The 12387-nt window shown below is 42.4% G+C and overlaps 1 protein-coding gene across 1 annotated transcript in view; it reads left to right on the forward strand.

The window, feature by feature from the left end:
- Positions 1-12387, forward strand: part of scfd2 (sec1 family domain containing 2) — an 82683-nt gene that overhangs the window by 33693 nt on the left and 36603 nt on the right. Inside the window, exon 5 of the mRNA XM_034147589.1 lies at positions 2119-2413. Within this exon, the coding sequence (XP_034003480.1) occupies positions 2119-2413 (295 nt within the window). The remainder of the gene's footprint in view (positions 1-2118; positions 2414-12387) is intronic.

Consider the following 12387-nt stretch of genomic DNA (forward strand, 5'->3'; position numbering starts at 1 on the left):
AGTTCTGTGGCTTTGGCTCACCGTCTCGGGGTCTTATTGTATTGCGTCTTTGGCTCAGTGAAGAGTTATTCTGGGTCAGACACAGGATCCCCCCCAGTGGGCCCACCACAAGGTCCAAAGACCCTCATTCTGAGAGCCAGTTTGTCTTGGTGAGGAAAACACAAAGCTCCTCACAGCGGAATTCCTCGTTAAAATGAAATCTATCCACAGGGGCATTTGTAGCTTTATGGGACACAAATAGTCCTCTGTCAACAATACTTTCATTTACACTATCATTTAAAACATACTTCCTCTTGTCATCTCTCAGTGACTTTCTCAACTGCTTTTCTTCCTCTGCTTTGTTTTTCACGGTCACCCTCCACCTCTGTTTCCACTTTTCAGAAATATTATTTTTTTCAATTTTTGGACAGATTAGCTCCACACCCTTGTTTTATGGGTCTATGAGCTCACTCTTGTTGTGAGAGTGGCCAGTGTTCTGAAAATGGTCCGCTGATCTACAGCATGTTGGACTGGAGTGCAGCCATCGTGAAGGACCATTCAGACCCGCTTAGACAGGCTCACAAAAACAGGTCACTGCACCTGAACATTGGCAGTGTGTTTGTGTGTGTTTGCGTGTGTGTGTGCCTGTGTGTATGTGTGTGTGTGTGTGCAAATCTAACAAAAGAATGAAACAAAATTAAGGGTTACCTCAGCCACTCACAAAGCTGTGAAATTAGCAAATGGAACGATGAGCTCACTCACACTGCGAGTGTTTAATTTAAACAGTTAAACTCAAAGTAACTCACACAAGGACACCAACTTATAATAATATAGTGTTATGTATAGGTAATATCATGCCATGTTTATACTCTCTCAATCATAAACCAAGCTGCCAAGGCCCTACTGGACAGCTAATTACTCAGTTAATCAACATGTCGTTTTTACAGTGCAATTTTCGCTACTTCCCGTCTTTAGGCTATGCTACGTTAAGCAGCTGCTGGTTGAACATTCATATTTACTCTGAGAGTGGTATCTTCTTCTCCACGGACCCAAACACGCTCATTTAAAATAGTTTTCTGCTGCTGTTCCACACGTTCTTCTTCTTTGTCAAAACCATACACCTACATAACCCACTATACAACTCGACAGCTGACAGTTTGCTCAGAGATTCCTGGGTGCTATGTAGAGGCTAATGTAGCCTCAAACTGCTATCCTCAAGCAGAGATGAGGAGCGAGGCATTTGCCAATTGATCAAGATTTGAGCTTATCACTCTAGAGCAGGGGTGTCCAAACTTTTTTCACCGAGGGCCACATACAGACAAATGTACGAAGGGCTGGGCCCCTCACTAGAGGTGATGTATATTGCCTCATAAGTGAAGTTATAAGTCGGCAAAATCAATCAAATGTAAGTAAATTATGCTTAATCAGCGTACATCACAGCTCTAGGGTTTCAATTATTTTGTTGGTCGCTCATTCCTTACAACAGAAGCCTCAGATTGCTTATAATAAGAGGGAATAGGAAGGGTCTATTTCAAGCTTGTTATGAAAATAAGTTATTGAGCTATTTTCTTATCAACTTAGATTTGTTAGAAAATGTTTTCAGCTTTAATTGACTGAATTTATTTGAAAAGCGGGCTTATTAACTCACTCTTCCCCCCCTGCAATGTAACACTTCCATTTCTGCCCCTGTTTTATGTCTTATCCTTATATGTTTCTTTGTTAAGCAACCTTGGGTTGATGAAAGGCGCGTTATAAATTAAAATTATTATTATTATATTTAAGAAGTAAAAGACAAGAAAAAGTTTCATCTGAGGGCAATACTGCATTATATTTTTTGAATTTACTGAGGGCCGATTCAAAATGGTCCACGGGCCGCATTTGGCCCCCGGGCCGTAGTTTGGACAACCCTGCTCTAGAGTAAAAAAAAGGCTTTATACAGGATGTTTTTACATATGCAGCTGTACTCCCTTACACCTGTAAACAGATTGTTATCCTGTCAGTTGAGTTCCCCTTTAATCAACATTCTTATCATGACCCTTTGCACTACAGGCAGTCAAAATCTTTATCGGTCCTATAAGGTACAAAAGATGCTCTCTTTGGACTGACCACCTGTTTTCTGTGTTTGTGTGTGTGTCACAGGCTCTTGGAGACTCTGACTTCCCTGCTGTGCTGAGGCAGCTGCTGCCCTTGATGAAGCCCCGTGGAGGCGAGGACAGCACGACCTCCGGTTCGAGGTCCGGGGAGGATGAAAGTGGGCCCGATGAGATGATCCTGCTGCTGGTCTACCTGTACTCCCTGGCTGACGAGGCGCAGCCTGCAGACCAGGACACGGAGGAGGAGGAAGTGGAGAAGCTGGAGAGGGAGCTGATAGGAGTGCTCACCCTGGTCCTCACCCGAGAGATCGAGCTCAGCCCCTTGGTCCAGAAACTCACCGGTGAGAAATGTGATCACAATTTTCCTGATTGCTTCCAGGAGCTAAGCTTGGTTTGCCAAATGTGCTGATGGTGGAAAACGAGAGAAAATAGAGTAGGAGAGTGGGAAAAGCTGATTGTTTATTTCCTCCGTCGGCCTCCAGTGCTGTTAATGGGAGGATTTCTATCAAAGTCTTCACACCCCATCCCTCTCCTTATACCATTGCATCACACTCTTTCAAGCACACACACACTTTCTGGTCAGTTTGGCAAGCGACTACAAAAACAGTCGAGTGTGGGAATGTCTGAACTTGCATGTGTGAGAGAGAAATGACCCTTCGCTTTCACGTCTGCAGCTCCTCTGCCACGACAATGAGCTTTACCTACACGCCACACAGATATAGGAGCACTTTGTAACTTCCAGTGTGTGTGTTTTTACTGGTTTCTTCAGTTTCCTCTGTTCACCACTAGTCATTGCTGGTTTAGCTGAGCTGGTAGACGTGTGGTAGAGCAGATCAAGGCCTTCAGATGAATTATCCGTCCACCTCCACACCACAGCCAGCTGCACCTCCCAGAGTAATAGCGTCTTTAACCTTGAGCCGGTACACACACGGCCTCCTCCCCTGCCACATAGTTCATAATTAGAGCTACTTTTAGTTTTGGCCCGCTCCGCACCTTAGCACACACCCTGAAATAATACACTGCTGTTTGTGGTTTTAGCTCATATCGCACATAGGCATATAGAATATATATATAGGTGGTAAATGTATGTAAAGCACTAATAAAGTGTGTAGATATTCTTGCTCTGTTTTACTATTTTGCTTCTTATACTCTGTCTCTCCCTCTTCCTGTTCTACTTGGCTAAGTGCAGCTTGGAGTTGAGAGGCCTCTTGGCAGGCTCCGGCCGAGAGATGTGGCTCATGTTAAAAACCTGACTCTCGGTTATAAACACTTCATTGGAAATTACCCTGTCATAGTGTGCCAGGTGTGTTTTAGACAGAAAAAACGATATATGTGTGCACTCGTGCGCATATCTTGCCCATTCAGAGGAATTTGGCTGTGTGTGCACCCTGCTTTTAAACGTGAACGTGTGTATGCGCACGCACAATTGTCTGTGTGAGAGTTTTTATGGCAGGCGATGTAGTGCTTGGCCGGGGTAACATGAGGCGGGGGGTCGTCTCTCTCTGCATCCAGAGCAAAACACTGATTGTGACATTCTACCCAATTAAAGACTCAAATGGAAACCAGACGTTGAATGAAACCTGGTCGCCATGAGAACAATGTTTTTACAAATCCTTTTATTCTATTCCCCTTGGCTACATCACATGCAGAAACACAAGAACAGTAAACACACAAGAGTTGCAAAAACAAAGAGAAGAAATAACAAAAAGGAGGTTTAGGAAAGTGTGCAGGACATGCTAATGCAACACAGCCCGACCCCGCTAACTACCTCCTTCTGAGAACTTAATTAAAGAGCATCTTCAGGAAATGGTAATGCTCAGACTACTTTACTCTGTAGTTTGTTTTGCTGTCCACGTTTCCTGTGAGGCCCGGTGGACCTGAGCTCTCTGTGGGGATCAAACATCCATCAACACATTGACAGTAAGACTGCAATTGTGAGCAGAAAGCAACAGTTTGTCTGTTACATAATCACTGAGGTGGATATGCACCTTTTGAGATTTTTGAAAAATAAAGAAACGTTCATACCAACAGTCAGTAAATAGTGAAATGAGTTAACTCCAGACAATATTTTGGCAGTTTTCCTGAAACTGTGGGGCACTAGTTCTTTAGCATACATTTATAATCACCCGAGAATAGAGTTTATTATGGGGTCTATTTTCAGGAGCAAATTTGGTGCGCTAGTGAGTATTTACTGCAGCATAAAAAGTATATATGGGTTTACTCAAAATAACCTACAGTGCCCATGTTCGTGGATATAAAGGAACATATCAGTCAGCGCAACACTGTGGCTCAAACAAGTGTTTAGTGTGTCGTTTTTTGGTCTTATGTTTGTTTTTATTTTTTATCTTGGATAAGAAGTAAAGATCTGCGTTAATAGACACCTAAAATGTTAACCAGAGTTTTGTGTCTCTATGTTTTGGAGCACAATACCTCTATCTTACACAGGGTTCTTACGGTCATTAAAAACCTGGAAAAGTCGTGGAAATTCAAAATGCAAATTCCAGGCCCTGGAAAAGTTATGGAAAACAATATTTTCCCCAAAGTTTTGGAAAAGTCATGGAAATGTAACTAAAGTTGCATCAAATATAATTTATATTTGAGCTAATCGCCGAAATAGTAATACTATAATGATAATACATACTGTATCGTATAGTAATGAAACGTAAAATGGCATTTAACTGACGAGGTATTTTGCTGGTGAGAGATTTGAGTTGCTTTAGCCTGTAGAAGCTAGTAAGCCAACTATTTGATTTGTTTTAGATAGGCACAACATGTTTCATATGCAGACCTTATTTTCCTGTTCCATTTTAAAATAAACAATTTTCAGTGGTACGCTGAGAGAGTAATTTTTTTGGTCATGGAAAATTAGGTAAAGGTCATGGAGAAGTCATGGAAAAGTCATTGAAAATCATTGGTGAAAAAGTGTATGAACCCTGCTTACAGTATCACTGTGTCCCTGCATGTGAAACTCATATTCTACAGGACCGTGCGGTATGTCTGCATTATTGTCTTCGGGTATGTCTTTGATAAAAGGGTTGAAAAGCATTTATTCAAGAAAATGTTTCCGCTTATTGCAGCCTGGGAAATTAGGTCTTTAACCAAATCCTCCACAGCAGTTACCACATGTGGAAAAAGTATTGGGCAAAGATGCAAAATGAGAACATTAGTAACAGTGTGACTGGGTAAGGAACCCTCTGCTTCTTTATATCCTGGAGTTTGATTGGTTGCTGCCAGACAGTCAATGGTGTGCATTGGTGGTTTGTGATGTGTTCAGGTTGTAAACAGCACCAGGCTGTTACTGTTAATTACTCGTTCAGTTGTGGTCAAAATGGCAATGATATAAAGACTTCTTTCTGGATTTGTCTCCTGTCAGCTTTTGTGCCGAATCAAACCTCCTTTCTCTCCTTCTAATTTATTTTTCTCTTCATCTCAACATTGAGGTACGGTGGGCTGAGAAGGAGGGCAGTCCAACCCAAATGTCGCTAATTCTTCACCCCGTGACATATAGCAAGCTCCGGCTGATGGAGTGTGTCTGTGCTTGTGTCAGTGTGTGGGTGTGCAGCTATGTCTAGTAGTTAGAATGTGAACTCCCAGTCCCAACATGGTGATTTAGTGGCAGCAGTGACAGCAGAAGGAAAGGTCACAAAATAAAAGAGGTCACAAATAGCTTCATTAGTGCAAGATTTGAACTGGAAATGGTTTCATGTCTTGATCCCCTCTCTCCCTGCCTCAGACACACATTGGGTTTGTTATCCTGTCGCTGGGGTGTGCACGGGGCAAGGAGGGGCGCAGGAGGAGAGTCGGACCTCCCCAATGCGCTGTTTGGGTTGGCAAGGCAACACGGGCCAGTCAAGGGACATGAAAGGGATCACACATAACTCTGGCCTCTAACTCTCCGACTGCCTACATCTCAAACTTTTCTTTTCTTTGTTTTTTTTTACATTTCTGTTTCCATTTCTTTCTCTTTCTCCCTCTTTCTTTCCTTTAACCACTGAGCGGTTTCTCCCTTTCCTCTCTCTCTCTGCGGTCCTAAAGCACCAGGCTGGTCGCAGGAGGAAGTGAAGCATACGCTCGTCTAATGATCGCGCCTGATTAAATATATTTCCCCTGTTGCACTGTGTTTATGAAATTAGTACCAATTATTTTTAATTGGTGGTCTTTCTTTACTTCCTCCACTGTTACACAAACACACATACATGTACGAGGTGAACAGTAGAGCCCAGGGTGAAAAAAGCAGCCAGTGGCGTTGTTCACTTCATCAGATAAGCTGATGACATGGAGCTCAGGCTTTAATTAACAAAGGCTCATCAGCTCCTCCCTGCTGGGCAGACAGCCCTGGTGAGCAGGCAGGGCCACACACAGAGACTGGGAGCAGACCCCCAGACTCGCACCCCACCAAGTCTGCTCACACGGTGGTTAGGTCTCCATACTGTACTCTTGTATTCATCCCACTGACTACTTTCTGCTGAACAGGACCCAAAAGCACAGTGTGACTTTTAGGCAAGCTAACAAATGACTACAACTCTCTAAAGGCAGCATAGCAACATGGACCTTTACATGAACACAGTAGGAAAACCGTCCCCTGACAGATTGTGACTGTGCGGCAGTGACTTTGGACAAATTTGTCCAATTAATTATTCTTGTTGTTCAATATTTTTGTGTTAAACCTTCAACCTTGTGTCTGCACAGAGCAAATCTGGTTCTCTCATAACTTTCCTCCAGTCTCTCCTTGTTCATTGTGTATCTGTATGTTGGAGGCAGATTCATAAAGCCCTGACAAAAGCACTTTTTTCTTAGCTTTAATTAGAAACATTTCTAACCTTCACAAACATGTTATTTTACATCCATTTCCTAGCCCCTAGCTTGGTCTAATTAATTGCGTCTTTCCACTGACTTTGTATGCAATCGCACTGCCATTAATATCCCCTTAGCAAATATTATTTTAAGTTGTAGGCATCTTGGTCATTTTTTGTGGAATGTTGTTTTTCTGATGGGTGATATATATAATTTAAAATGTTGTGACATTACAAATGCAATGCGAGTATTTATCTAGGATCCATGTTAGTTTTTCTGTAACATAGTTTACTGATAAAGCAATATTTTTTACATTGGAATTGTGAAAACAATGCTTCTGTTTTAGCTTTCAGTGAGCTTTGAACAACATGTTCTATTGTGTATTAGTAAAATCATGAAGAGCAAAACATGTGTTTGCTTTGCCACTTTCAATTGACAACAAGTATTCTGACTGATGCTGTTGCACAAAGTAACAATCATAGACTTATTTTGTTGCACGACAGGCAAAATGCTCGATAAGCTACTGGTAAAAACATAACTTTACATAGAACTCAAGGAAAGCTTGGGAAATGATATCCCTTTCCTCAATAGTAACAAACAAATGCATGTGTAGTATTATCACTCATAAGCAAAGCATCATCATCTGTCAAATAATTGAAGTTAGTAGTAGCCACAGTTGGTCAGTTCGATTTCACAGAGCTAGCCCAGAGTGTAGTTTACACCTCTGTTTGTTTTATGGAGTGTGTTAGCACTCAGCAGAGAATTCCTCTGCTTCTTATTTATGACAGGAAATGCACATCATAAAAGGCTCATAAGCACTTATATCTCCGCTGGGAATCGGCCTAGTAGAATGAAAAAGGACACTATCACGATCCCACACAGACTTGCAAATAGACACACACACGCTCACTCCACAAAGCAAAGGCAGGAATACACACCAGGCGTGCATACAGGCCGGTTCCAGAGGGACACTAACCGAGACAGTGGCCCCTGGCCCCTGCACACGCTCCAGTGCAGGCGGGGGTCAGCCTCTGCCCCTTTTGAGGGAGGGTCAGTCCAGCCAGCACGCTCTACCCGCTGCCTCTCCTCTTCTGCAGGGACTCTCTTGGCTCCTCTTGGAAAACATCCCTCTCCATCTGCATACACAAGTTTCTGCTTTACAGTCTGTACACACTTACACTCACAGACAAAGAATGTTCTCAATAATCGGAAGGCCCTAGAAACAAATTTCTTGGCTCAAACACCATTCATAAATAAGTGTATGAGTTTGGTGGACTGTTTGTGCGTGTGAGTCTGCTTTTTGCCAGAGCCACTTGGTTTTACAGAGTATCTGCTTCTTATCTGTTTGTGCGGAAGAACTTGTTTACGTTTAGGATTCCAGTCAGCAGTGAAAGATGACCTGTCCTAATGTACCCGCTTTCCTCCCCAAACTGTCCCCTCGCTCTTTCTCCAACCCCTCCTTCCACTCCTCTCTTCAACCAGTGCAACTTCCTAAAATGTGTTATTCAGAGGAACACCCTACCCTTCTTTCACCTCATACTCCTCAATGGACGTCCATCTGTAAACTTGGCATTATCGGCTGTCAATAAAAATATTCATAGTTTAAGGCCTTGAGTCTAAATATCCCAGCCCTGCTTTTGGGGACTACGCCCTCAAACAAGAACAGAATGATGCTTCCTGTGTTAGGGTTCTGTAAAAGCATTGGGAATAATCTAGCTCTCTTGGAAGTAAACATTCGATTCGATGTTCTTCTGCTCGGTTCTCCTGGGTGGAGAATTCCTCCGCGGCCTCGACACCAGATGGAAGCTCTCCTGGCGCAATGAGCTGGCCGGGTCATTTCCTGTCAGGAGGCCTGGTGTTAATCAAGGCCTGAGCCAGCAGGAACGCCCCCCCTACTCCCCTACCTCCTTTTTAACAACCCCTCTCCTCTTACACCCCCTCATCTCGCAGAAAGGCTAAAAAATACAAAATGTCTCTCTTCCCCCATTTTCCCCTTTACTTTTAGTTTCTGTTCTTTTGTCCTTCGTACCATACCCTGCTTTGTTTAGTACATGTCATACACTCCTCTCTAAATGTCTTTAGGCGGTCGTAAATCACTGGGAGGTAATGGTCTGTGCTATCAAAGTGACCCTATAGAGGACTGCAGGACAGCCAATAGATAGAAGGAGATGGTAAGGAATGAGAAGAAAGGAGTCTCTCTGTACTTGCGGTCCTGTGTCTGGTCTGTTGTGTCTGTTGCTGTCTCCTGTTGTGCGATGGACTCAGTGGGAGATGGGCTTATCTTCTTGCTCCTCCTCCTCCTTAGCTGACCTCCAGACTGACCAGACGCAGGCCTGCAGTCGGGGGGGGGGTGGTGGGCTAACTGTCAGAGGGAATGTTTGCAAGACTTCTCCTGCTATGTCTTTCTTAATCACTTAATGGACTACGTGCTTCATCTCTCCTGTTCAATGGTGAAACATTGTGGTTTTTCCGTTGGGTCATTTACATGCTGGATGGTTCTGGACTGAATGCAGATGTGGCTCATGTTTTGTAGTTTTGGATTGATGCATAAAAGCATAATTTAGTTAGAGAACATTCAGATATGCTTTGAATGAAAAACACTCAAAGTTTGACCCTTTCTTGGGGAATAAAAGCTAATATTTCATTGGATTTTGATGTTGTGTTATTAGATTTGTGATTTATTTTGATGACAGCAAGCTGTTTCAGTAACAAACTGTTGCTGTGTTTCTTTTATTCTCCTTCAACAACTAATAGTTAAGACAAATAAATCTTCATGACAATTTATATTAGTGAAACAGCAGGGAAAAAAACGAAGCAATGAGCAAGCAAGCAGCTAAGAAAGCAAATGACTGCTAGCATCTTCTCATAACCCATGATCTCAGGTTTCAGGTGTGCTGCTGCGATGGAGACTTTTCCCTTTGCCAAAGAAAATGAATTGTGATACGGCGTTCAAAGATTGCGCACTATTTATTCGCCTGAAAGCATCTGTGGGATTCCCTCTTACTTTCGTGTTTATAGTCCTTCTTCAAAACGTCCTTTGGCTGAGCAGACTTTCTGTCATCTACCTGCTAACATGATTGGAAAAAAATACTTTTTTTAATTTTCTCTGCTTTCAAAAATGTTAAATTGTGATAATATAACTTTTTTATTTTTTATTTAACCAGATAAAAAGCATTGAGATAAAATCTCATTTACAATGCTGACCTGGCCAAGAAGGCAGCAACGTTACACATTTGTACACATAACACAGACATATAAAATACAGAGAACACAACTAAGTAAACAAAACAAACCGAAAAGCAGCCTCTACATTCCAAGACCAAGGAGGATAATAAAAAAGACTCCTTTTTCCAGCCTCAGTCCACACAGCAGGTACCTGGAACCGTATCCAGGCACTGGTTCTGAGATTGTAAGAGTCACAAACTGGAGCAAATCTGGCACATATATACAGTGGAAGCTTACCTAAAATGGCTTTATACATTAATACAAACCAATGCTGCATCCTACGCATACTAAGTGAGGACCATCCAGTTAGGCTATACTGTTTGCAATGATGAGTCCTATAGGGTGCATTTGATATATATCACAGTGCAGCATGGTAGAGTGGGTCAAGTTTGGCCAAAACAGTGGGACAGGCAAATCTATCAATTGTATCACGGTAGTCAAGCTGGGACAGGAATAAGCCAGAGACCAACCTTTTACGGGAAGAAGTTGAAAAACAACATTTAAGTCTGTAAAGGAAGCCAAGAGTGAATTTCAATGTCTTAGTTAGAACTTCAATGTGGTGTTTAAAGTTTAGATTTCTGTCCAACCAAAAGCCCAAATATTTGTATGTATCGACAAACTCAGCGGAGACGCCATCAAGGGTGTCAATGGAAAGGCAAGAGGACGCTGACTTGGGAGCAAAGAGCATTGCTTTGGTTTTCTTACTGTTCAATAGCAGTTTCAAATCAATAAGCGCATGCTGTAGCGCAGTGTTGTAGTCAAGTCACCAATTCACGAGTCCAAGTCACTCTCGAGTTACCACTCTTCGAGTCCGAGTCCAAGTCCGAGTCACCCAAGGAATGTCCGAGTTGAGTCCGAGTCCGAGTCATCATTACCTGTGTTCGAGTCCGAGTCCAAGTCCGAGTCACCTAAGAAGAGTCCAAGTCAAGTCCGAGTCACAAGTCTTCATGTATTAATCTTCGTGGATATATGTGTTGAAATGTAGCTGCTCCTCTACATTGCTTTTATCCTGTCATGTACTAATCTGTCTATTGAACTGCTGTGAAGCCAGTTTGGCTACAATTCTTGTAATAGGTGCTATACAAATATAAAGCTTATTACTAATATTAATATATAATATTATTATTGTTATTATTATATATAAATAAACTATGTTTAAAATGAGTTACCTTTTAGAGAAGTGATTATATTTGTATGCCAATATTTTCCTATGGTAAAGTTTTCGTTTTGCACTTTTATTTTGATAGTAATAAGATCGGGACTCTTATTTTGAAGGAACTTTTACCGGTTAAATCGGTTTACTGATAAAGATTTAGCCCCAGAAAGCACATGGCTACTTAGCATGCAAAATGAGGTCATTCTGCATGTTAAGTAGCCATGTGCTTTCGTGTTATCGGCTAATCTTTATTTATTGATTAGATCACGTTACTCTGATGATAGTGTTCAAGACAGCCTATATGTCTGAACTCGATGTTTAGAGTAATGTGTTACGGAGCCTTCTCTTCAATATTGTTTCCACATAGAGCATTTTGCGCTGCTCTTTTCCAATGTGGAAGCAGAATGTGTGAAAGCATACAGCACGATGCGGGGTGTGTCTCTAGACATCTTTAGACTGGAATAGCGGGGCCCAGTACGTGAACTCGCCTCGCAGCCGGTGCACACGCCAGGATAGAGGACATCAGACTCCATAGAAAACTTGCTCGAGTCCGAGTCGGAGCGTCAATGTACAAGTCGAGTCCGAGTCATCGTGGGGGGAGAAATTCACGAGTCCGAGTCCGAGTCATCGTGCGCGAGAATTCACGAGTCCAAGTCTGAGTCGCGTCAATCAGTGCGCGAGTCCGAGTCGAGTCACGAGTCCCGAAAATCGGCACAGGAGTCCGACTCGAGTCCGAGTCCAGGACTCGAGTACTCCATCTCTGCTGTAGCTGATAAAATCAGTTTTTAAATTGGAAATGGCCATATCCATAGAAGGAGCACATGAGTATACAATAGTGTCATCAGCATACATATGATAGGTAGAAAATTGTATCTGATTACAAATATTGTTTACATATAATAAAAAGAACAAGGGCCCCAAAATAGAGCCCTGTGGAACTCCCTTCTCCAAGGTGACAGGGTCAGAGCCAGTACTACCCAACCTGACTCATTGAGTACGGTCGGTTAGATAACTTTGAAACCAGCAAATGGCGTTATGACCTAAACGAGACATCAACATAACATTAGACACAATGTGGTGATCTACAGTGTCAATTGCTTTGGCTAAGTCAATAAACAATGCCACACAAACATATTTTTT

Source organism: Trematomus bernacchii, unplaced genomic scaffold, assembly GCF_902827165.1.
Source record: "Trematomus bernacchii unplaced genomic scaffold, fTreBer1.1, whole genome shotgun sequence".
NCBI classification, from domain to species: domain Eukaryota; kingdom Metazoa; phylum Chordata; class Actinopteri; order Perciformes; family Nototheniidae; genus Trematomus; species Trematomus bernacchii.